Source organism: Micromys minutus, assembly GCF_963924665.1.
Source record: "Micromys minutus genome assembly, chromosome: 4".
Taxonomy (NCBI): domain Eukaryota; kingdom Metazoa; phylum Chordata; class Mammalia; order Rodentia; family Muridae; genus Micromys; species Micromys minutus.
This window is the reverse complement of record NC_137973.1, coordinates 29,597,911-29,623,691: the sequence shown is the minus strand read 5'-3', so window position 1 is coordinate 29,623,691 and position 25,781 is coordinate 29,597,911. Positions and strand designations below refer to the sequence as shown.

Genomic DNA, 25,781 nt, shown 5'->3' with positions numbered 1-25,781 from the left:
CCTGAGCACTCGTTTCTAAGCCTCTCTGAGGGACGGACTGCTTAGCTGGGGGAGAATCCAGGGGACTAAAATTCTTATAAGACTGACGAATTGCTGACTCGACACAGGGCAAAACTGCAGAGCAAGCGTGTATCTAGGCAGTCATATTCAAGTCTCCCAACACCCGACATGTGTGCCCTGCACCCTCGGACAAGCATACACATACACTCCCAGCCTTTAAAATCATTTTATAAAGAATGGCACAAGTTGGGGTTTATGTTTACCTAGTTAAACCCTTTTCATTGAGAGGAAAACCTCCCACACCCTCATCTCCTGCTTATACCTCCTAGGAAGAGTCTGAGGCTTTACAAATGAAGAGAGATTCTGAGCAAGATTATGGAGGGGAAGCAGGTCCCTGTCCTGTTCCTAGTCACTCTCTCATGCTGGAGGCAGCATCACACGGGTACAGAACAGGGGATGGTACTGCCTTCCTTCCTCATAGAGAGACAGGGTAGAGACTGAAGTCAAGGGCATCCTCCCAGATGCTGGTCCTTGGATTTCTGGCTGGTCAGCATCCAGCCCTCTGCTTCTCTTAGGAATAGTTCTTGGGACGGAAGACAGCCGGAGCTGGGATGCTATGTTCTGGTGTCCTGCATGGATTGGAACTTTCCCCTAAGATCTTAAGACTTCTCAGAGCTGTGACCTCCAGGAAGAGATTGTGTCAGAAGGAAAATGTCTGTAGAACTGTGTCACTGGAGGCAGAGCCGCTGTGTGTCTCACCTGTGTGGCTGTGTGTCTCTGATTGCACTGTGCTAACAAATTTGACTTTTAAAGCATACACAAGAGGTTTACACTCTAATTTTTCCATTGATGTCTTTCTCCATACCCAAGCCCCATAAAACAGTTATCCTGGGTCCTTATCTCCACCCCACCCTCATTTGTTGCATATTCAGGCATTTTTAGGTCCCAGAAAATGGGCAGGGGGAGGGGTCAACAACACTTTTCAACTAGGAAGAAGGAAGACAGAAAAACCTCAAGAATCTATATCCTTGTTATATACAGGTCCTTCTGGGTGCTTGCCACCAGTCTCTGAGCTAGATCCATCTCCCCCAGGAGGAGCCTATGGGGAAATACAATGAGGTATTGAAAGGACTATTATTAGCTTTTGAGCCTAGATTCAAGTTCTCTCATCCCAGGTACCTGGATTTATCCCTGCTGTCTGTTTGGTCATCCTATAACCCATCTACCCCACAGCTTCCAGAGCCAGGGTGGAACTTATGGGAAATCAAACATGACAAGACTTCTCTCCATCCCTTACTGCTGTTGTACCACCAGGCAAGCCCAGGGGCAGAAAACCAGTCTTAGCATTTGAGTCCTAGGGAGACCACCCTTCTTAGAGAGTAGAAAGGGAAAGGCTGGGTAAATGGAGTCCAGGGAGGTGGGTCAGAGGGCTGAAGGAAGTAGAAAGTTGTCCTTCCTCCAGGTCACTTTGACAGTCCCTCAGGGGACTCCATGTCAGTGCTGAAGAGTTCCTTATAGAGTGGAGGGAAGGCAGCTTGGACCACGATGGGGTGGAGGTGCTGGAAAATCTGTAGCTTTTCCACATGTTGGCTGCACAGGCTCCGGAGCTTCCCTTTGGGTGGCAGCTAGGGATGGGTTAGGAGAGAATGAGAACTTTAGTGCTTAGCAGAGCAAACACATCTCACTGTTGCTGAGCTAGGATGACCCTCCCTGCTGCCTCCCCTACACTTGACCCGACTGGAGCAGCCAATCCCATTGGTTAGATGTATCTATATCTGGAAACCGAAGGTAAGTTAGAACTGACATGAGACAGGCAAACTTCTAGGTTCAATTTTGATGGTCACATCTGTGTCCTCGGCACTGTGGCTGACTTGGATGATGGTATCAGTGGTTCTGCCTGCCCCAGAATGAACTGCATTTGCTCCCATGGTCCTTTGCCTTGGTTCATGTTGTTTCCTCATCTGGAGAATGAGGCTCTGCTAATTCTTATTCTGTTAATTCAAGTGTTATCACCTCTGAGAACATCATCCTGTTCCTTGCTGGGCCAAAGCCCTTCCTGTAGGCTTCCTTCTGTGTAGCCCTTGCCACAGTGTAGAAAAAAGGATCCAGTTTGTCTGCCTTCCTGCCCCACAGGTACTTAGATAAAGTCTGTGGACCTTTTTGTCACTATGTAGCTTCTGTTCCTGGCATGGATACTGGCTGGCATTCCTGCTCAACAATTGCTTGTCTGAACTAAACAAGAGTTTTTACAAAGGTGCCCAACACAGCACTTAGTAAGTCAGTGCAGTCAGTCTCCAGCCAAAGGAAGGTAAACCTTTAAGAAAGATGCAGAAGCCCATGGGACAGAGGCAGGGAGAAAGACCCCAGACACCATCTTTCCTATTTACAGTATAATGAAGTGAGACTTAAAAAACATCTCTTGACATCCCCCTTTCTTAGCTTAGTTCCCTAGAAAAATAACAATCAGAAAAGTAGGCAGCAGGGTGACTCCCTCACACCTCTTGAATTTATTTTGTGTTTTAGTACTTTGAGTTTGCCTGGGTTGCTACAATAGTTTCTTTTATTCATTCAAATGATATTTGTTGAGAAACTCCAAAAATCTAGAGGAGGCACTGTCATGAGCTCAGGTGTAACATCGGTGAATAATAATAAAAAAAAAGATACTTTTATTAAGTGTACACAGCAGCCAGGGAGTCATAAACACAGTTACACGCTGCCTAACAACTTTTTGGGGAATTATGAGCCTCAAACTTTCGTGGTCCCATAGGTTGAGGGAGTATGGACAGAACAGCTGTGTCTGTTCGTGTTAAGCATATCCTGGTGTACCCTACCATGTGAAGCTATGGGCAGATGTTTCTCAGAACCTACTCCTGTTAGGGATGGGTCCTTCTCCTGTTGGGTAACTATTTAGGAAAAAACCTCTCTAGAATGAAGACATGAAGAGAACATTTGGAAACAGAGAGAAAATAGCAGGTACAAGAGGCCCCAAGAGAGAAGGCACCAGTCCTGGTGTGATTAAGAACCAGTGAAAAAACACTGTGGTCAGAGTAGGGGAGTCAAAGGGTGGTGCAAAGTCAGGTGAGGAGGAAGGCAGGAGTCACATCACTGTGACTGTGACACAGTCTCTGGAGTTGATCTTGGCTACCATAGGAGACTGGAGATCAAAAGAGGGCTTGCCTCCTTAAAATGACCAGGTTACTGGTAGACAAAGGTGGGATGAGAAATTGAGTTAGAAGTAATAGTCTGGTTGTGGCTGATAGCTGGGTTTGCGGAGGGGGGGGGCACATTGTGGGACACATGCTATATTTTGAAAGTGAATCCTGCTGGGCAAGGTGGCACAGGGCTATGATCCCAGCACTTTGGAGGACGCATGAGTTTAGGGCCAGCTTTGGCTCCATGAAACTGTAACACCCCCACCCCCACCACCAAAGTGGATTCAACTACGTTTGCATTCCAATTACTTTCCCAGACCCAGTCTCTCTCTCTCTCTCTCTCTCTCTCTCTCTCTCTCTCTCTCTCTCTCTCTCTCTCTCTCTCTCTCTCTCTCTAAACTCATTTTGTTGTAGACTAAAGTTTACATTCCTTAGGGAGAGACTGAACTAATTTCGTCTTGTCTCAGGGCTTGTGTGATGATTGTGCATAAGAAAGGCCTAAGTGAAAGTGGGTGGATCCTTTTCACAGCTTACAAAGTAAATTCTTTAAGGTCAGCCTAGAAGTCAGGCTTTGCTCTTCAGGGCACTGAAAGTCTTCTGGCTGCTCCTCCTCCACCGGTACCTCCTGTTACTCTTTGCTTTATCTGTATACCCCAGCTTCTGACCTCATATCTACCAAAAGTACCATGAATGTTGGGGAGGCTCAGTCAATAAAGTACTGCCCTTCAGGCGTGAGGGTCTGAATGCAGATCCCAGAACCCACAAAAAGAAAACCAAGCGAAGACTGGACGTGGTGGCACATGACTTGATCTCAGTATTTGGGAGGCAGAGGCAGGCAGACCCTCTGAGTTTAAGGCCAGCCTGGTCTACAGAGTTTCAGGACAGCCAGGGCTACGTAGAGAAACCTGGTCTTGATAAAAAACAAAACAAAACAACAAAGAAGGAGAGGGTTCGGGGAGAAGCCAGGCAAGATAGAACATGTTTATAATCTCAATACTTGAGATGTGGAGACAGGCAAGTCTCCAGAGGCTCTCAGCAGTCCTGGTAACTCATAGGCCAGGCTAGTGAGAGGCCCTGTCTCAGAATGAATGAATGAGTGGGTGAAAAATATAAAAATGCAGCACCAAAGGAATGATAACTGAGATTATCTGGCCTCTACAGGCATGCAGAAGCATTCTCTTCTGATGTGCAACAACAACAACAACAACAACACACACACACACACACACACACACACACAAATATGTGCCATGAGCCATCCTCCCTCCATGTACTATTTGGCCTCCTTAGAGCTCCATTCACCCCCTTCCCTAGGTCTGGATCCCTGCTCTACCTCAGGAATGTTTATTGAACCCTTATCTTTCATGGCCTCATTCTCTTACCTCACACCATTTTAAGGAAGCATTTATGTTTTACCTGATTTACCTTCAAATTGTGAAGAATTTCTACATTTTTGTTTTTGTGTGTGCTTGTGAGCAGGCATGTGTGTATGGAGGTCAGAGGTCAACTTGCTGGAGTCAGATCTTTGCTTTTAGCATGTGGGTCCCAGGGATCAAATTCAGGTCATCACACTAGGCTTTGTGGCAAGTGTTTTTACCCACTGAGCCATCTCGCCAGCCCCTTAAATTGCCCTGAAGCCCTATCATTTTTCCAAAAGGACCTCCACTTTTTAAGGGGGTATCTCATGTAGCCCAGGCTGGCCTGAAGCTCATTATGGAGCTGAGGATGACCTTGGATTCTTGTTTCTTTTGCTCCCTTCTGCCTCCTGAGAGCTGGTTTTACAGGCATGCACCACCACGCTGTGCTTCTAAGAGCTTTTATAATAGCAAATTAGGGGCCCCAGGGATGTTGCTGAAAGAGCGCTGGGATTAAGATTTGTGTCATCAATTAATATGTGTCACTAAAATCACTTTATTGCTACAGGAATATTTTAACATTTGTCCTATTATAACTGGCCATAAGGATGAGAGACATCATCAAAAGCACTTTGTTAATCTCACTGTTAAAACATCACACATTCTACCCCATGTTAGCAGTATATTAGAAGGTACACAAGTCTCTTTAACACGTTAGAATATCTGAGTGGGGACAAGAACTGCATCTCTGTATCTTTCCACAGTGCCTTGTATAAGCAGGTGCTGGGTAAGTGTCGGCTATATTAAACTGAATTGTTCCCTGGAGGTCTCTTCCAACTCCAGACTAACTTTCCATCCCTTTGTACATGGAAACAGATGCTCCTGCAGTCCCTACAGCTGCTGCAGACACTCTGGCACAGTCCAGCACTGCAGCACCCCCTCCTCTCCTCCTGAAGACCCTGGCCCTGATGTCACAGAGCTAGCAGTGAGCTTAGTCTCTTCTACCCTATGGACTTCTCCTACCTTGGCTAGGAGGCCTTGTCGATGAGTCTTGCAGAGATGATGATGGAAGGCCAGCTCCAAATTGTACTGCAGATGTTCTACTCTCCTCTTCTCTTGGAGCCCAGGACGGTCTGAGGGAAGCGACAGGACCAGAGTGAAACAGAAACAACACAGACAGTTGTGCCCAGAAAAATGGTGTCATGTATCTTTTTGGAGAGGATCTCTTAGCTGAGATATTCTCTGTCTCTGTCTCTGTCTCTCTCTCTCTCTCTCTCTGTGTGTGTGTGTGTGTGTGTGTGTGTGTGTGCTTACTGGTATGATAACAGCACGATCTATGCATGGCTCTGGGCCTGCCTAGCTAACTACCAGGGAAACTGGGCAGGAATGAAAGGAGTGGGAACTGTTAATCTCCTAACTACCTTGTAGCTACCTGTCCCTGGTAACCTGTCTTTCATGTAGCTGATTCAATGTCAGGCACTAGATTTCTGTCATGGAAGTAAAATGTTGGAAGAGAGCTTCCTCATTCCTTCAAGAGTGACTCAGAGAGGTGACCTTCCTGAAGATGTTCAGGTAGTCAGCGAGGCCTCTAAAGTAGTCGGTGGCTCTCTTTCAACTCCTAAGCTACCCTTTCCTTTGCTTCCCTCAAACAGATGCAGCAGGCACACTCCCTAGGATCCTCCGAATATTTAGCATTTGGCTGCTTGGACCCAGAGCTCTACCACCATTATCAATTCTGTCTAAAGCGAGGGTACATCACCAGGTCATTCTCTATCCTAATGGCTCAGTCTGGAGATGGTTGGTAAAATTTTGGGTGCAGCCCAGATGAGTTATGTCAGAATCTGGGCACGGGACTCAGGGATGCAATCAGTTCCTAAAGCTCCCTAGGTGATTTCCGTGTGTAAAGGAGTCACTGCCGTATGCTGACCAGTAGGTTAATATCTATTGGGGAAGTGGTTCATTTCCTCCCAACCCTCCCTTCTCCGTGCTCCCACTGCCCCACTGTGTGCTGCCCTTGCCCGGTCTTAAGGTTCCTCTGCATTCTTTAATCTATTTTATTTTACAGAAGCATGGGGGTAGTGCTCATTTCCTTATTCCAAGCAATCTCTCATTTAATCGAGTCCAAAGGCCTAGGCTCTCCATCAGCTGCTGTGTCCCAGCCATCAGAGTGCCCGTTCCCATGCCCAGAGACACTCACTGGCGTTGATGAGAACCAGGGCCGTGTAGAGGGCAATCTCATCCTCGGAAAAACACAAGGCACTGAGGAAGTGGGAGAAGTCGAATATGGAGCTGATGAGCTCGCTGCAGCCTGCCGGAGTGGAGATGAAGTGAGTAAGCTAAGCATGGCAGCCGCCCGCAGCGACACCACCCTTTGGGTGTTTAGAGCGGAGCAGGGGTCGGGGGAGGGCTATCCCAGTTCCCACTGCCCTCACCCAAGGCTCGGAACAGCTCCACACCACCGTATTTGCCTTCAAAAAAGACTGTATGGTTGTTGGCATTGTAGGCCCTGCACATCCTGACTAGGACAACTTCCATTGCTCCTGGATAAAGGGGAGAAAGATGGGTGGGCGGTGTTAAGTAGAGCCAGGAACCACCTCCCTCAGTGTCTTGATTTCCTTAAGTAACTTCCCTCCACTTGGCCCTGGCTCTGTCCTTCCATCCCTAGCCTATGCTCCGCCCACACCACACCCCACACCCACGGCCTGCCAATCCCAGGGACCAGCCTATGCTCCGCCCACACCACACCCCCACACCCACGGCCTGCCAGTCCCAGGGCACCTGCTTTCAGTAGTATGATCTGATCGTTCTGGCAGAGTTCCATGAAGCCTGAAAGCCTTTTGGCAAACTCCACCACGTACTGAATGGCCTCAGTGAGGTGGTGGGCACAGCGCTCCCACATCTCCCACATTGACTGCAGGGACAGAGGGGGAGACCTGTGATCCTCCCAAGCCCCTGCCCCCCCTAAACTGCAGAATGTGAGTTTTACATTTCTATGTTGTCAGCCATGGAGCCTATTAGCACAGATGTAGCCAGGGTCAGTTCCTGTCAGAGGTTACAGTTACTGCTACTCCCAGCTCAGTACAGGGAATCCTGGAGAATTATAAAAGGGACGAAAACTTCTGATTTCTTAACTTCAAATTCCGTTCTCGCTGATAACCTGGTTTCTCATGAAGCCTATCCAATACTAGGTATTGGGATTCTGCTATGGGAGAAAAAGGTTGCCTGAGAGCTTCCCAGACTCCCAGGGAGTGGCTCCAGATAAGGAGGTGACGGTTTTCCTCAGACACTTTGATAGCTGTTGTGGGGAAAGGGAAGCCATACATGATACAGTTTCACCAGCAGACATTGTAATTTACTGCTCTCTCTGAAGAAGGTCTCAGTAACTGAGACCTGCCAATATGAAGTGTCAGCTGATTTCAGAGCAGCTGGCATTGTCAGAGTGTGACAGAAGGGATGGCAGACACTGGAGAGCCATCAGATTTGAACTTGACTTTGGTGCCGTCACTGTGTGATCCTGAGTACTTCTACCTCAGTGTAAATTCTGTTCTCAGAGGTCAGTTGTTGGAAGGGCTGAGGATGACCTCATAGGGGTGTCTAACCTCTGACATTGTGATCTGACGTAGTTATCTACAAAATGTATACCTGAGAATCAAGTTTTTAAAAGTTGGGTGGTGGTGGCACACACCTTTATTCCCAACACTCAGGAGGCAGAGGCAGGTGGATCTCTGAGTTCAAGGTCAGCCTGATCTACAGAAGTGAGTTCCAGGACAGCCAGAGCTACACATAGAGAAACCCTGTCTTAGAACCAAGCCAAACCAAACAACCAAACAAACAACCAAACCAAAAACAGTCTCATGATTTTACACTGGGCCACATTTATCACTGTCTTTAGACATTTGTAGATCACAGGCAGCAGGCTGGACACACTTCATGAAAGCTTCTATTACAATGCCTGACAAGAAAGGGTGTCCAATAAATGGCCCTCAGACACTGCTTGGTGTCATTTACTGATTGGGGATGAAAGGCAGCGTGGCAAGGTCTGGGTGGAAGAGGATGTAGACTGCGAACTAGGTAAAATTTCAATAAGTAGGAGCTACAGAAATAGTCATCTAGCTGCCAGACAGTCACACAGCCAGCCAGCCTGTGAGGCCATGTTACCCAAATACCTGTTTAAGTAGCCAGACTAGCACTCTTCCAGTGTGCGTAGGGGGTGAAGCCCTCCCTTCCCTCGTGTCTCTTGCCCTCACCTTCCTCTGGTAGCTGGTCACCTCCTCTCGTGAGAAGAGGTTGTTGCGCTGCCGGAGAAGGTCCTCCAGGGGCAGCTGGCATGTCTCTTGGTACGACTTGCAGACATTCTGTACCAGGTACTCTGGGGCCAGAATAGGAAGGCACAGCTAGACCTCAGCTGGTTCCCACCCCGAAGTTCATAAGGAGGCTCTCTGCCAGGTCTCCCTTGCCCTGCCTCCTCCCTTGGCTTTTTGACTAGGATCCCCAATTCCTTAGGACTGATGTTGGATTACACAGGTGCTGAGCTGGGGGAAGTTCTTGCCTCATTTTCACCACCACCCTTCCCAGATGCTCACCTATGTCTGTCAGAGAGGCATACGGTGCCTCTGGGGCACTGCAGAAACTGGGACTGCAGTGGCTATCTGAACCCTGCTCTGGTTCCCCAAGCTCAGGATGCCTGGACTCCTCAAAACGAAGTCCGCGTCTTCCGAGAGTGAGCTGGACGTCAGTGCTATAGTTGCTGTCTCTGCTTTCAGCTTTGCCTCGTTCTGGACTATACTCATGGTGGCAGGAGGCCCCTTGGACCTCTGTTTTGGCCAAGGTATTGGAATAGGGTGGCCCAGAGCCCGAGGCTCTCAGGAGGCCAGGGGGACAAGCAGAGGCCTCAGGCAGGTCAGGTGAGGCGCCCAGTGGTAGCTGCCCATCTGGAAGCCCTAAAGTGTACGAGAGTGTGTCTGCCCCACGGCTCCCAGCTGGAGGGGTCTTGGCCACTTGTTCCCGTTGCTGCTGCTGCTGTAGTTGTTTCTGCACTTCTGCATGTAGACTGTCCCTCTGCTTCTTGGACATTCGGCCGAACTTGACAGCTGGAGAAGGTTCAGGAATCAGTGCAGGAGGCAAGAGAACACGGCAGGGCAGGGCAGGGCAGCAGGCACATGAATCTGACCCTAAGTTCCATTTCTCCAGCTGTGTCTGTACACTTTCTTTTGGGGAGCTTAGGTTCCCGGCTCCTTTCATGCCTGGCTCTGATCTCTTTAGGATCTGTTCCACCAGCATTTCCACCCCACCCCCCCCAGCAAAGTTCCTTTCAGTTCTAAACCACACGCTAATAGTGCAGAACTCAATCAATGAGCTCGGGTTGGAGATTCTAGCCCCACTGAGGTGGGGCTGGAATAGGGGGCCTCAGGCAGTATTGGGGTCAGCTTGCCTGTCTGGGAGGGCTGGAGGAAGAGAAGGGCTGCGAACATAGGTTTCCCTGTGGTCAGGCCTGCAGGCTCCCTGGTGACCTAGATACTCACCACAGCCCAACCCAGGCTCCGGTGGCTTGCTTCTGAACATCCTCTTCTGCTCTCTCTTTCCTGCCTTTTCGCTCCCCCAACCCCTCCCAGGTGTGGGGGCACAGCCCTTCGCCCCGCCTGCCCCTTTGCACCCCTGCATGTTTCCTTTCGATTTGTTATTTTGAGCACTGAAAAGTGCTGACAGGCTTCTCTGGGTCCTCCTCATCTCATGCCCCCCACTCCTCCCAGGGCTCCTTCTGTGGTGAACATGGTGGGTGAGGAGGTGGATAAGGCTCTAGGAACACCACACTCGATCCCCCACCTTCTGGGTCATTCTCAGGCCTACTCTGAGGGTGTTCCCTGCCACAATCCTATGCCTAAGGATGGTTACATAGGGCTCAGGAGGGAGATGGTGCTAAACAAGGCGGGAGGTAACAATGTGGGAACTGGTAGGAACTAGGCCAGGAGAAAGAGGAACGAAGAGAATTCATTAGAGGAAGAAGAGACAAGAGTAATAGGATGCTGGTAAGGGTTTTCTGGAGTAGAGCCTGGAGTCGAGACTCTGAAGAGCCTTGAGGACCCTTCAAAAGGCAGGACAATAGGCCATGGGTGGGAGAATGGAGAGAGTTCTCTGGCAAGGTGCTTTTGCAAGCCAACTCTGTCTGGCAAGAACCAGGATGCCTCTGAAAAGTGCAGAGACTCTTGGGCGCTGCCCCCACATCCTCACCATCTCGGGACATGCCCAGAGCCAGGCATTTCTGCAGGCGGCAATGCTGGCATCGGTTACGGCTGGTTCGGTCAATGGGGCAGTTCTGCTGACGGGTGCAGGAGTAGGCCACATTACATTGCTGGCTGCGGCGGAAGAAGCCCTGAGAAACAAAAACTGCTTATCCCATCTTCCCTGAGCTGCAGGTGGCCCTCGGGACCTCTAACCCATGTGCACTGGTCTTAGGAACTTCTATATCCACCCAAGTCCCCAAACCTCCACTGCAGAATTGTGACTGACCCTGTGGTCTCTTTCCCACATCAAGACTAGATCCTCCTCCTCCCTCCTGTTCTTGACCCTGGGAGACCCCTGAAACAGCCAAGTGCATAATGCAGACAAATGCCTGCAGCTTACCTTGCACCCCTCACAGGTGATAACCCCATAGTGGATCCCAGAAGACTTGTCCCCACAGATCTTGCACGGGATCACTTCAATTTGTGCTGGAAGAGAGAAAGAGAAGTTAGCCCAGAATATTTTCCTAGATTCCACTACCATGAACCTGGGCTGCAGACGCTCCCCCTATTTCTTCAGTGAGCTCCAACATGCCCTCTTGCATTATGGAAGGGGAAGTAAAGTATAAATGATTCTCAGCAAAGGGTCTAAGAAGGCTGTGTTTTGTTCACAAAGCAGCTGGGAGTTGTATCAGCTTTTATGGAGACAGAGAGCAGCTGCAAAGAGGCCACCTGCTCAGTTCTTCAAGTTGAGCATCTCCAGTGCCCTCCTCTCATCCCGCATAGGGTCAGAGGAGTCCTTACTGCTTCATAACACCTGCTTCCCGCCCAGCAGGCTTCCTTTGTGTTCCCTTCCCCCACGGAGGGTTGGCTCCCAGAACAGAGTATGGGGCACGGCCACTGGGCACTAGACAGAGATGTCAGTTGCTCTTAGAGGAGAGTGAAGGCTACACGGGGACAGGAACTGAAGGGAACCAACACAGTGGGGTACAGAGAGACTAGAAAGAAACAGAGATGAAGACTAGAGAAGGGCTCAGCCCAGCTTTGCTGATAGTCTGAAAGCCCAAATAGGGTTTCCAAACTGATGGCCTCAGTACCAACACAAAGTAGCACTCTGTGTATAGGTGTGTAAGAAGATGTACAAAAGGCATCTGTGTCTGTTTGTATGAGCACAGAACATGACTGTTAAAACTGGCTGAGATTAAAGCACACTCCGTTCACCCATTCTCCCCGAGGATGAAAAAGTACTTAGCTCACACAGCCTGTTTGCTTGAGTGCCAGGTCTACAACCCCGCGCTCTCTTGGACAGTTCATTATTTGCTATAGGCAGAGGCAGGGGGGATCAGTGTAAGTTCAAGGCCAGCTTGATCCATATCAAAATCCAGGCTAGCCAGGACTACTCCAGAAAAAGAGAGAAAGAGAGAGAGAGAGAGAGAGAGAGAGAGAGAGAGAGAGAGAGAGAGAAAGAGAGAGAGAGAGAGAGAGAGAGACAGACAGAGAGACAGACAGACAGACAGACAGAGACAGGTCAGTGTCTATATGGTCTGTGGATTGATGACATACTGTCTGAACCAGTGCATATGTGCACATGTCTTAGGTAGAGCTTGCTTCCAAGGCAACAGCGGTGGCACACACCCTTTATCCCAACAGTCACGAGGCAGAGGTAGATGGATCTCTGTGAGTTTGAGGCCAGCCTGGTCTACAGAACAAGTACCAGGACAGCCAGGTCTACACAAAGAAGCCCTGTCTTTAAAAAACAAAACCAACCAACCAAAAAATCAAAATAAAAAACAAAACCCAAGTTTTTACTCCCATTGGACTCATTGTAAATGCTGCCTGATCACTCTTAGCTGTGGCCTGCTACTGGTCCCAGGTTGATTTCCTTTATTCTGTCTTATTCCTGTCAGTGCCTGCAGCTTTCTGCAGCATGTCAAGAGACATCAAGAGATCTTCGCCCAGCCCTTCCTTAAAAGGGAGCTAGATGAACCGGGCATGGTAGCCTTTTACCCCAGCACTCAGGAGGCAGAGGCAGATGGATCTCTTTCAGTTTGAAGCCAGCCTAGTCTGTAAATCAAGTTCCAGGACAGTCAGGGTAGTTACACAGAGAAAGCTTGTCTTGAAAAACAAGAACAAACAAACAAACAAACAAACAAACAAAAATAAACTGAAAAAGAGCTAGGACTTGGCTCTGTAGTAGAGCAGCATGCATGAAGCCCTAGGTTCAATCTGCAGTTCTTTGGGGGGATTGGAGGAGAGAAGGAACAGCAGCTAGTAAAGCTTGGGATCCCAGCCAACTCAGATATTTCCAGCAGCAAGTGTATAGACTTGGGGTAGAAGAAACAGGGTGGGGGTGGGGGAGCTGGCTCTTCTCACAATCACTAACTGACCTTTGACTTTCCCTGAGTGGATAGGTGAGAGCTGAAGCAGGCTAGAAAAGTGACCTAGAGTAAAAGCCCCTTGTCATCTGTGACCTGTCTCCTACTCTAGGGACAGAGAAAGTGCCTCATGGAGAGCAAACTCATTTCCATATGATCTCACGTCCAGCCTGTGCCTAGTGCCTGGTCACATGAGAGCCTGCTAGCTGGGCAGAGCTGTACATCCTGTAATTCCAGCATTTAAGAGGTAAGATGATCAGGAGTTCTGGATTATCCTTGGTTACATCATGAGTTCAAGGCCAGCCAGGGCTATGTGAGACATGTCCAATAAACATAACCACACACAGGCCTGCTGATGTGAAGGGGAGAGGTCAGACCATGATTTGCCCATCACTCCCAAAGTATTCCATCATCCTTAAACCATGATCTTGTCAAGCCAGTCTAGAGCTGGGTCAGATTAAGTAGCTGTCTCTTCAAGGGACCGGCCCTATGAGTGTCTGAAATACTTCCATTAAAACTCAGTTCTTTGTCCCACCTCCAGACATACTCGCCACCTGCCAACTGCACAGTAAGCTGTGGCCACCAGCGATCAAGTGCTCTGTTCAATGGCTTCCTGTAAGTTACAAGCTGGTTTGAATGCTTGGCGGGGAAGAGAGAACAGGAGACCTGGGTGCCTGGAAGAGGGGTGGAAAGTGTGGGGGCACGGACACTTCCAGTCACTCTTAGCCTCGGTTCCCTTGGCAGCAAACGCCGGTGAAAGCAACAGTGCCTGTGGTGTAGGTCACACAGCATGATTCAAGAGAGTTCAGGGAACACTATGAGGGGCAGGGCACTGCAGGGCAGGCATTACTGCCCGAGATAAAGCAAATCCATCTGCTTGGCCACCTGACAGAAGCACTTGGGTCCCCAGACTTTGCTCCTACCCAGCACCTTCTCCTTTGTACTCTGTGGTATAGCTTTCTTTAGTGGCCCTAAGACCAGAGAGGGGGAAACCAACATAGGTCACCCAGAAAAGCAAGTGGTAGGAGATTAGGCCAAGCCACGGTGGGAACTCGGGCCCTGGCCTAGCAGGCAACCACAGGCCTCCCTACCTCTTCCCTTCTCCAAGAGCCACATCCGCGTGCGTGTGTGCGCTGACCGCATGGATGACCCCTGCATACCTCCTGCCCCATACCTGACCCACTGTTGGTCCTAGCCCAGGCCTGACCACAGTGTGACTTAGACCCTGCCATCTCATAAGAGATATGGCCAGTCAAGCACCGGGAGGTTTGGGGGCTGTGGGAGCACCAGACCCCAGCTACCTGTGTAGCCTCTCCTCTATCTTCTCATGGCCAGTCCAAGGCAGTGATCCACAATGAGACAAGCACACAGAATCCCAGCTGTCTGTGTTAGACCCCCTCGCCAAGCGGGAAGACTATGAGGCTCAGGACTGGGGAAAATAGTTATAGCAAAGGAGAGACAACAGAAAGTGAGGGAAACCCCTGCTGGTCCTGGTCCTGTGCCCAGTTTTCCACATGACCAAGCTTCTTGTCTTTCTCTAGTTCTCCTTCTCCTATACCTTCACTCCTTTCAGTATCATCCACCCCAAAGGAAGTGTGTGTGAGAGAGAGACAGAGACAGAGAGAGATGAACAGACACTTGGGGAAGGAAGGAAGGGAAGGGCTGGTGGGGAAGTCATGAGAGGAGCAGAGAAACACTTCTACAGCAAAGACTCAGACCCTGAAGAGCAGGTGATGGGAACTCCGCTTGGGGAGGGGGTGCTGAGTAATCACAGGATTACTCAAACTGTTGCTTGGGAGTCTAGTCTGCCAGGAACTTACCATCTCAGGGCCCAACGGTGCCAGGAACTGGAGCCAATCAAAGGTCAGGAGCCTTCAGGCCAGCCCATGCCCCATTGTTCCCACAGCAGCCCAACTCTGCTTGCTCTCTGAGGATTTTTGTGTCTTACTTGCTGTTCTTTCCCTGTACCTTTCTCCTGAGGGTTATTACAAACAAAACCCTCAGTCTGGGAAATCTCAACACTCAGAGAGCCGGGGGAGGTGGGTTGCCATGAGTTTCAGGCCAGCCTGGGGTATAATTTGAGACCCTGTTTTAAAAATGACAACCAAAACCCTTTGATTTTATTCTCACAAAAGCAGAAATACCTAGTGCAGGAGGGTAACCAGCTAGCCAACAGCCCTAGTCTTTTGTATTTCAAGAGAGAGAGAGAGAGAGAGAGAGAGAGAGAGAGAGAGAGAGACAGAGAGAGAGACAGAGAGAGAGACAGAGAGAGAGACAGACACACAGAGAGAGACAGAGACAGAGAGAGACAGAGAGACAGAGACAGAGACAGACAGAGAGAGAGAGACACAGAGAGAGACAGAGAGAGAGAACCTGGAGGTCTTGTTACAATATAGGACCTGCAGCAGTAACTCAGCAGTGGAGGGCTTGCCTAATACACACATGTTCTGAGTTCCATGACCCAGCACCACAAAACAAAACAAATGAAAAATCTTTGATCAAGCAGCCCAAGGCAGGGCTCGGGGAGTCTGCACGGTGATTCTTTGTCTTCAGACTATACTTGGCGTAGAAAGATTCTAGTCACTTTGGCCAATTTTGTGCCAGGCTCAAGGGGTCAAGGTAGGTTTGATAATCTCTTCCCAAGCCCATTCCTACAGGTCAACTCACCCAGTTTACCCCTGCACCCTCCCTACAGACGTGATGTAAAAACCGTAACTCCGGGCAGCCCTGGAAAGCAAAAGTGACTCTGTTTTGCATTGCTTCAGGCCTGAAACACTCTGCAGGGAGCACCTTAGAGCCTCCCAGAAGGAGAAATATGGCAGAGGCAAGCCACTTCTGTCCCACCCCCTCCTCTAATCTCCTGCTGCTCACAGCTGCAAGATTCATTGATAGTGCATTTTGACTATATCCAGAGCTGGGCCCTGGGTCCTGACCAGGTGCCTAGCCACAGAGAGGAAGTGGTTGGAACAGAGAGAGGGGCTGCAACCCAGGGGGGGTCTCACTCCAGAAGCCCCGGTCACAGGGAAGGAATGGTTCAGGCAGAGGCATGCTAGGCCTCTCTCTTCTGTTCCTCTTTTCCTGCTTTCCAGTTGATACTGAATAAGAGGGAATAATAATGCAAGCTGTAGACAATGCCTGATTTGTAGTATATGCCAGGCTTTACACTGTGTGTGTGTGTGTGTGTGTGTGTGTGTGTGTGTGTGTGTGTGTGTGTGTGTGTTGTGCTGAGAACACAATCCAAGGTCCTACATGTCGGTCTTCCCTTTCCTCAGGGGTCATGCATTGATCACCAGCCCACAGAGATGAGGGGGGCAGAGTGGAAGGACAGCTATTCCCCCAGACGCAGCTAAAAAGTTTTTCACATTAATTTATTAGTTGTGCCTGCACATGAGCCACACACCATAGCTCACAGGGTCAGTGCTCTCCTTCCACGTGAGGCCTGGGGACTGAACTCAGGTTATCAAACTTGACAGCAAGTGCCCTTATCCACGGAGCTATCTCGCTGCCAACCAGCCCCTCTTTTAAACAGGGTCTCACTGTACACTCAGGCTGGCCTGGAATGCAAGATCCTCCTGCTTCAGCCTCCCGAGGGATTATAGATGTGAACCACCACACTCAACTTCCTTTAAAAAATGATTTACGGATTAGTATACTGCCTGTGTGCGTGCTATACACATGGGCACACATGCCACAGCTTACACACGGAGGTGAGAGGATAACCCTGTGAAGCCTGTTCTGTCCTCTCACCTTCACACGGGTTCTAGGGATTGAATTCAAGTTGCCGACATTGCAAGGCAATGTCTTACAGCTGCAGCGTCGTCACATCATCCTTAGGGTTCTTTACATATACTTTTTAAGGATCACAACAATTCTGTAAAGTAGGGTCTATTATTATTGTCCCCATTTTACAGATAAAAAAATACTGAGGCCTAGACAGTGGCTGGACCGAGTCTATACAGCCAGGAAAAGGCAACCAAGGAGTGTACATTCAGGTCTTGGTAACTGGAGTCAGAATCCTCAGTCATCAAGCTGTAACCCCTTGGAGGATGAGATGCCTTAGTATACTGAAAGAGAGTAGATGGAACAAGGCCATTGGCTGCAAAATGAACAAGTGTGCAGTGAGGGTGATGATAGGCTAGGTGAGGAATAAACCAGGACTCGTGCCTAGTACAAAGACAGACAGACAGATGATAGATAGATGACACATAGGTAGGTAGATAGATAGACAGACAGACAGATACCATTCCTTAGGCCTAGTTTTCCTCAGTGGTCCTGACTGGCTCACACACTCTTTATCTACCTCTCTAAAGCAAAGGTCAGAAGACCAGTGCACCCCAGCGGAGCTCCTGACCCAAGGTTCCTCTGGAAGTTCACAGCTTCTTGAGGGTATGGGCTAGGTTGTCCCTCAAGAAACCCCCTATCCAATCCCCCTTCCTCCTGCTTCAGTGAGGGTGCTTACCCACCCACCCGCCTACCTTCTCATACCTCACTGCCCTGATAGTCCCCTATACTGGGGCATCAAGCCTTGGCTGAACCAAAGTCCCCTATACTGGGGCATCAAGCCTTGGCTGAACCAAGCGCTTCTCCTCCAGCCTGGCATATGCGGCTGGAGCTGTGGGTCCCTCCATGTGTACTCTTTGGTTGGTGGTTTAGTGTCTGGGAGCTCTGGGGGGTCTGGTTGGTTGATATTGTTATTTTTATGGGGTTGCAAACCCCTTCAGCTCCTTCAGTCCTTTCTCTGACTCCTCCATCGGGGACCCCATTCTTTACATAAATGAGTGAATAGCTGGATGAGAAAGAGAATGCATCTCTCAGCTTAGGCCCCTTCTCTATCCACTGAGACCACTGCTCCAGCCAGCGGTCCCCTATGATCTGCAGCCTGTCATCAGCTCCTTCCTTAGCTCTCTACCTAGGGCACGTCCCCAGCCAGGCAAGCTCTCATGAGAATTTTCTACTGACACACCTGATCCCAGAACTGAAAAAACTAGTGACTCTAAAACTCAGGTGGGCGAGGGAGAGACAGGTTTTGCAAAGCCATGGAAAGCCAGCCAGTCACTCGAAACCCCCTCTTGCTGCCCCCACCACCCCCACAGTCTGGGACAGGAGAAAGGAGGGGAAATAAAAAAAAAAACTCAAAGAAAACAAGCAGAGGATGGGGGAAGGGGATGAATCACCAGGAGGAAGCTCTGAGGAGTGGGAGCCTCGATTGCCTGCAGAGCTGTGGTTCTGCCCCTGGGCACCACCGCTGCCTCTGGGAGGGACACAGCCTCAGGAAGACCTGGCTGTGGCACTGAAATTCTGTCTGGGAGTCTCCGGGGGAGAGGCCGTGTCATCATTGCAGTGGGAGTGGAGATTAGACCCCAGGAAATATTCACGGGACATGAGTGAGACCCCAGGCTGTCTTCCTTAGAGAGCACTCAGAGTGGGGAAAGTCCCTGTCCCTGTTGGTTTGAGTCAGCAGCAGAGAGGCAGGGGAGGGTGGGGTGGGTGAGCCCCTGGTAGGGACAGTAGTTATCAATACACATATTCATTGCGATGGAACTGATTGAAGATCTTCATAGTCTAGACTCTGGAGCATGGGGCAGTTGGGATTCTGGGTAGAATGGAAAGAAAGGAAAAGAGAAGGATGCAGGAGTGATACCAAGAAGAAGCAAGGCTGATGGAGCAGGGCATAATGCTATCCTACAACACTAGTACATGGGAAGCAGAGGCAGGCAGATCAGGAGTTCAAGGCCACTCTCAGCTGTATATTGAGTTCAGTGCCAGTCTGAGCTCTATGACATTTTGTTATAAACAAAACCAAATAAGGCCCATGAAAAGGCTCTGTGGGTAAAAGTGCTAGCCACAAAGGCTTGGTGGCATGAGTTCGATCTTCAGCATTGGTAGGTGAAGGAGTCACCTACCAAATGTGTACACACACACACACACACACACACACACACACACACACACACACTCAGCATTTGAAGTTCTTTGTGGCCCACTACTCAACATAATCATGGCTGTGTTCAAGGAAGAAGACAGACATGCGACCTCTCATTCCTAGACTTCCTGTCTACTGATTCCACACTGACTAGCTCCTAACAATGAGATAGGTCATACACCATTGACTGGCTGAGGTAAGGGTGGAGGGGCTTTGTTTCATTCTGAAATACCCTCCAGCCTGCCACATTTCTTTACCACCTCCCCTGTGTCTGTACTTCATGACCCATGCCCGTTGTCTCTGGATTTCTTACTCTATGGCTCTCCTGAGGGTCCTCCACCTGGACACTTCCCCCTTAACCCCCAAGCCCCTCGCTATTTCCTAGGTTTGATCTGCTCCTTGTTTCTCTGGCCTCACTCTTTGGTGTGTCATGGTCCCAAGCCCTGTCTGCTCTGACCTCTCCCAAGTTGGTAGTAAGTAGAATTCAAAAGGGTCAGAAAACTTAGATATATCTATGTGTGTGCATGTGTGTGTGTGTGCATGTGTGCCTAAATGCAGAGCTACCCAAGTGTTTCTCTCAGATACTGTTGGGGCTGCTGCCCTCCGTCTGGGCATGAAGTACTCAGAAACAGCATCTCAGGGCTGAACTGGGGCTATTTCTGTGAAATCGGTCTGCAAGCTTTTGCTGTTGAGGGGAAGAAGCCAGAAAAGAACCACAGCCCCTACTCCTATCCTTGGACTTTTGGTTCTTCTCCTGGTTTTCTTGTCTCACCAAGAAGCTTGTACCTGAACTGTAGTCCTGTCCCATGCATGCAAATGGTAATCTCCATTTGATATGCTTTCCTGGACACTCTAGGGGTAGATTCTCGTTCACCCATTAGGGGACGAGGGGGTGTCTCTTCGGTCCTGGGCTCTTAGAACTCCGAGACTCCCAAGCTTGGCTTTGCTGCCAAAGTCAACTCATTTATTTTGTGGTTGGAGACCAGAGCTCAGTGACTTGCCTCAGATGACCCTGTGTTAGAACCTGCTCACTAGATTTTCAGACCAAGGGTCTTTCCAGGACTCAATATGGCCTCCTGTCTGTGGCTTGTGGAAAGACCCCAGGTTGAAGCCGGGGCTTCCTCAGGCCTCAGGTTACAGGCCTCAGGGTCACAGGCTTCCCTTTTCCTCATTCACTGTGGATTTTGAGAGGTCTTGCTCAGCTGGAAGCCTGAAGGGCCCAGACATCTGCTCAGCAGCTGTCAGCCCATGGTTTCAAACAGAAAGGAGTGAGACCAACGGTTTTCTGCTCACATCTCTACTTGCTTTAGATGATCAACTGCACTTGAGGCACACACAACACACATGCAAACACACACACACACAAGCACACACAGAGCAGTCCCTAGCTGGATTGTACCTAATCATCAAGTCCTGGTATGAGTGTGTGAGTGTGTGTGTGTGTGTGTGTGTGTGTGTGTGTGTGTGTGAGTGTTTGGGGTTGGGGGATTAGGCAGATGATGAGTTCTGACCCCCCACTGCCTGCTGACCTCAGTTTACTGTGCCTTCTGCCTCAGGGCACAATAGTACCTGTGGTTTGAAGCATAAAGAGAAACTCTTCACTAGGAACAAGGACTCCACCAGCCTCCTGGCCCTAATAGTGACTTCCCTCTTGGGTCTTGGTCTCTTTGTGAATCAAAGGGCTGGACACCTTGGGCATGCCAGTCTTCTCAGGAGGAACTCCTGGGAAGGAACTCCTCAATGATTTGAATACCATTGCTGCCAAGGAAAGCTGCCCAGGGAGAGTAACTCACTCAGAACTCCACCCATCTCCCAGTAGATCTTGACCTTGACAGACACACACTGCCAAGGAGGCACTGTCTCCAAGACACCCTCCTATTCAACGAGCCTAGGGATAGTGACAGGACCCAGGCTCCCCCATGACCAGGTGGCCCCATTCACTTACTTCTCATGACTGAGCCTAGGCTCTGAGGCCTTGGCTCCCTGTCCTCCTCAGTAGGGTAGCCCAGGACAGCACACAGCTGGTAGTGGAGGTGGGGTGAAGCCCTCTCAGCGGGTGCCTCAGCCTTTAGATCTGCACAAAGCTCTACCCCAGTGTTTCTGGGCAGGGGGGTTTAAGCTCTGCTCCACACAGGTGGCCAAGTGACAGCCCCCCAACCCCCAGAGGTGTACTGGGTATGATGACAAGCACCCCACGTGGCCAATCTGGGTCTGGGGCAGGGTGTGAGGGGCGGGGCAGCCAATCACAGGGGGCGTTGGAAAATTCCAAAACCACAGCTACAGCCGCGGTAAAAGCTGTTTCCACTTGCCAGGGGAGTTCTAGCTGGGGAGCTTCGTGGAGATCATGGGCAGCGAAATCCCCTCTTCTTGAGTACCCCAGGCCCTCTTCACCTGGTGACACCAGGGGTAGTAGGGATGTCCCAGAGGTAAGTCACAGGAATCTGTCTTGGGTGGTGTCTTGTGGCACTGAGACCCTGTGGACTGTCAACAGCCATAACCAGTGTGGTACAATTGGGAGGCTGCTAAGCCCTCACCGCATGGCATTCAGAGGCAGTATCATTAGGCAAATGCCCTCTGTAGGATAGGTTGGTCCTTCAGAAAGGCCTTTGGGAGCAAGACGGCTAGTTTGGGACACAGATAGTGAAGCCACCATCTTCATCCTCTGAACAGTACTGCTTAATTCAGTGTTGGGAATGATTCAGTTCTGTGTGGACTTAATCATCTCCATAAAGTACTTTATGTGATAACTACCATTCCAAAGACAAGGAAGGTAAGATACACAGAGATTAAGTAACCTGCTCAAGATCACACAGTAGTGAATGGTTGAGTAAGTATTTAAGGCCAGGCAGAGTGCCCTCAGATCCACTTGAGGGACAGGTGCGTGTCTCTGGTTCAAGGTTTGCTTTTGAGTATGTCTCAGACTGGGCTGTCTCCTGGCACTTGAGTTTCTCTGCAGGTTTTATTGGTGTGAGGTTTCTTATTGATGGGTCCCTTTATTTTCCATCTGCTCTGGCAGTACCTCAGCCTTGGAGGTTCATCTTCTGGTCCCTTAGCTATTAGGCCTCCTCTAGATCTGGGTGTACCCCCTGGGTTTCTTAGCTTGGACCCCTTTTTTGAGGTTATTTCACTTGGGAGGCAGTTTTAATTTTCTTGGCCCGAGGTTGGGGAGTGGATCTCAATGTTTGGGTCAACCTCCTTGAGAGGTTTTCAGTCTTGCTGGCTAGTAAAAAGCTCTCTCTGTGGGCTCGGGAATTGGACATTGGATGGATGAGGATGACCAGCCTGGATCGTCAGGAGGACACATGGTAGGGACTAAAAAGATAGGAGGCAGGTCTGAAAGCTTGGCTTGGTCTCTCCCAGTTTCCACTCTCCAAAAGTCCCCCTCTCCCCCCAGTGTGGTCCCTGGTCCCCTCCCCCAGCTTGCCTGCGTCATTCTGACTTGCTTTCCTCCCAGGCTCCTGCTCAGTGTTTCCGTGGGGCCCTGTGGCTAGCGCAATGAGGCTGATCAGGATTATGCTGAGCCAAGCAGCTCTGACCGCTCTCCCCACAGGAGGATGGAGCCCCAAGCTCAGGGAGGAGGGATGCTGGGACACAACCAAAGATGGCTTCTGCAGTGGGAGGGATTGGTGGCAACCATGGCAACCAATGAGTGTGTGACGGAGGAGTAGAGGTGACCTCTTCTGACAAGATTGTGACCATTAACTTAATGACCATGCTTGTGTCTTTTCCAGAGTGTCCCCAAGCTGCTGAGGGTATGCACAACCCCTGGGCAGGACTTTGGTGGTGTGCACACATTTTGTAGGAGAATAGCCTCTATGTGGCTGGATTGGGGGTGCTGCAATGGCCCCAGACAAGATGTTTACTTCCAAGTATCCATTGAGAAGCCCTTCTGGAACTCTAGTCTCTTCCTCAGACACTGTAGAAACAGTGTCCCTGTCCACTTCTTCTTACAAAGACAAGGTTTTCCTGCTTTCTAGTTCTGCAGAGCCTCGCTCCAGGCTTGCTCACACCTCAGAATGTGTTAACCACAGAAATGAACACCAAACCTGGCTCTGCCACCACAAAGCCCTGGGCACGCTCCCAGGCCTCCCATTGTGGCTGCTGAGTTAGTTCCGAGGCTGGGGTGGCCTTACACCTACTCCCTGGCCTGGCCCAGCAGCTGAGCCTCTGTCCAGCACTCTGCCCTCCTCTTTCCCAGTTCCCCTTTTCTTTCTCTGCCTGTTACTTGGCACTCCTTGGGCTTCTGTTTTTGGTCCTGGCCTGTATGTCTTGTTCTTTGGCCCTCATCTCTTGGGCCTTGCAGTCTTAGCCTGACCCTTCCACTTTTGTCCGGTCCTGAACCGTTCCTTTACTCATGTTTCCTGAACTGACAAACCCAGTACCACCTTGGCCCAAACCCCTACTCACAGGTGTGGGTCTTCTTTGCAGCCAGCAGCTCTGTAAAGAGAAGGAAGGGGTCAATAAACAGGCCAAAGACTTCTCCAGTTACTGGCTCCCTCCGTACCCCATCTGCTTTCCCCAGCACTACCTGGCCTCTGAGAAGCTGGGCCCCCTGGCAGAACCCATCACTTTACCCCTTGGCCGCACTGGCTCTCTTCCAGGTCCCGAAAGTGTCCAGCTCTTCTCTGCCTCCAGAACGTCCCATGCCACACTCTGCCTCCCACCCATGCCCCTTTCATTTAGCTAGATCTCAGATGTCTTTTCCTCTGGAGCAGCCTCTCGTGCCCTCTCCCCTGCCCTGGGCTTCACTCAGTCAGCACTGTGCATTGTTTTCTGGCACCTGACATAACAGGCAACTGCCCTAGGTGTGCCACCATCCCTTCTAGATTGTAAGTCCGTCTGGGGACAGAGCCTCTGTCTTGTTCAGTTTGCTGGTCTGGGGAACAGCAAGAACCCTCTAGTATCTGGTGCATTTGAAGTACTCAAATATTCTGCGCCCAGATTAAGTCCCCGTGGGAATGCAGTCTTTTTGTTGCTTATCTCTGCCAGAAAGCATGGGGGAGTTGCAGAGGTGTGGGGCTGGGAATGGATGGGGGGGCAGACGAGGAAGACAGGAGGGCAGAGCTGTAGACAGACTCTGGCCACCGCTGTGCGATTTGCCTGCCCACAAGCCTGCAGAGGGAAGATTTCTTTTCCTTGCTGCTCTGCTCTGAGTCTGGGTTTGGACAGTATTAGACAGTAGTTAATGGAGGTGTACAGAAAGGCTTTGCTGTCCAGGGGAGCAGCTGCTGAGAGCAGAGCTGCGGCTACTGTGCAGTCACAGGGCTGTTCATGTATTTGGGATGAAGTCAGCATGCAGTCAATATTTGGGAAACCCCTAGAGAGGGAACCTAGGGCCAGTCTTTTGTCCAGAAAGCCCATAAGCCTTGCCCGTAATGTCCCTAACCTTTGATTCCTTTCTGTTACTTTTTGCCTTCTGCTGTCCAACCCTGGCACACATGTCCTGCCTCTCCTTCACCGTCCCTCTGCCAGGAGATCACCCTGCAGCCAGGCTTTCTTCATTTCATTGCCTTGATAGTAAATGGGGCCTGGTAACCTGGTGCCCCGAGTGGGGGAGGGGAAGGTCTGCCCAGAGAGGGTGTGGATTCATGCCATGCCCACCTCCCTGCTAATCCTGTCTGGCCCTACTCAGTTTCCTCCCTGACGTGGCACCCTTGTCCAGCCTCCAGCTTTGCAACTCAGAGCAGTCTTGCATGGGGACACTCCCCTTGTTGGCCCCCACCTCTACCCTGGGGCTTTTCTCTAGTGGCCCTAGAAGCTGGTACTTCTGTTACTCACTTTCTATAGGTTCCCAGTTGACAAGCCTGGGAGGGAGGGGGTGTCCTGTTCTGAAGGGCTCCCTCCTCACTCCATCCGTGGACTGTACCCCCCCCCCCCAGTAACTCCCTGTGCTCCACAGGTGCAAAGACAAAACTCTGCTTGAACCAGCTGGAAGGAAAGTCCGGGCTGCTGGGCTGGAGCAGCTGGCAGGGTGCATCTGCATCTCCTCCCCAGCCCCGGCCCCCAGCCCCTGCACCGGCCCCCAGCCCCTGCACCGTGACTGGCAGACAGCTTACTACATTTGTGAATGAATTGGAAGGTGGAGAGCTACCCTTCCAGCCATACTGCCCAGGGTACTGTGGCAGGGAGGGGCCTGCTCACATCTGAGCCAGCCCCATTCCCATCCTTCTCCCAAGCCTCCCAAACACAGCTCCTCCCTCCTGCCCCCACTCCAACCTGTGTCTTCCTTCTTGCCCTCCCTGTCTTCCCAAGGCTGCTGTTTCTCTAGGCCCTCTTCCTGCTTCCCCTACAGTTAGGTGAAGACTTGTCCTACCTACTGTCAGCCAGTCTGTCTCCCCTCTGCTCCCCTCTTCTCCCCAGTTCTTTCCCAGTCTCTTCCCATCCCTCCCCCTCCTCTGAGCCCCCTAGCAGTCCCTTCCACCTGCTTCCAGGGCCTTAGGGTCTCTTACCCCGAGATGTTCGGTGGTGTCTCTGTGGGGCCCTGTCCATGGAGTAGCTCCCTTGGTGCCGTCCTTGCTGCCCTGGCTGCCCAGGAGGGCAGGGAGCAGGGCCCGGGGGAGGGAGGAGGGAAGAGGGAGGGAGCACCTGGCCCAGCAGGCAGGGGAAAGGAGTGGCTGGCAGAGTGTCCTGGCACAGGAAGGGACTCAGGGAGACAGCAGTGGACCAGTGTCTAGAGTCTTGAGGAAAAACAGGTGAAAAGTAGGGAGTATTTACTAATTACCTACTGTGTGCTGAGTCTTTGCAAGGCCTTGTAGGTA

The 25,781-nt window shown here is 50.6% G+C and overlaps 1 protein-coding gene across 1 annotated transcript; it reads right to left on the bottom strand.

Annotated features, from left to right (window-relative positions):
- Positions 1-221: 221 nt before the first annotated feature.
- RORC (RAR related orphan receptor C) lies at positions 222-25,567 on the bottom strand. Its single transcript, XM_080915347.1, has 11 exons — positions 25,473-25,567; positions 23,431-23,460; positions 11,129-11,214; positions 10,736-10,877; positions 9,091-9,597; positions 8,755-8,876; positions 7,286-7,418; positions 6,940-7,047; positions 6,705-6,815; positions 5,531-5,640; positions 222-1,625 (listed from the first exon to the last, which is right to left on the bottom strand). Exons 1-11 carry the CDS (start codon positions 25,510-25,512, stop codon positions 1,464-1,466), a joined length of 1,551 nt encoding a protein of 516 aa, XP_080771473.1. The 5' UTR covers positions 25,513-25,567; the 3' UTR covers positions 222-1,463.
- Positions 25,568-25,781: the final 214 nt, after the last annotated feature.

Excerpts from the sequence above, each read along its gene's own strand:
- RORC (XM_080915347.1), bottom strand. The coding sequence starts at position 25,512 with ATGGACAGGGCCCCACAGAGACACCACCGAACATCTCGGG. Across the intron at positions 10,878-11,128 it reads TCACCTGTGAGGGGTGCAAG|GGCTTCTTCCGCCGCAGCCA; the intron begins GTAAGCTGCAGG and ends TTTGTTTCTCAG. Across the intron at positions 7,048-7,285 it reads GATCATACTACTGAAAGCAG|GAGCAATGGAAGTTGTCCTA; the intron begins GTGCCCTGGGAC and ends CCCTTTATCCAG.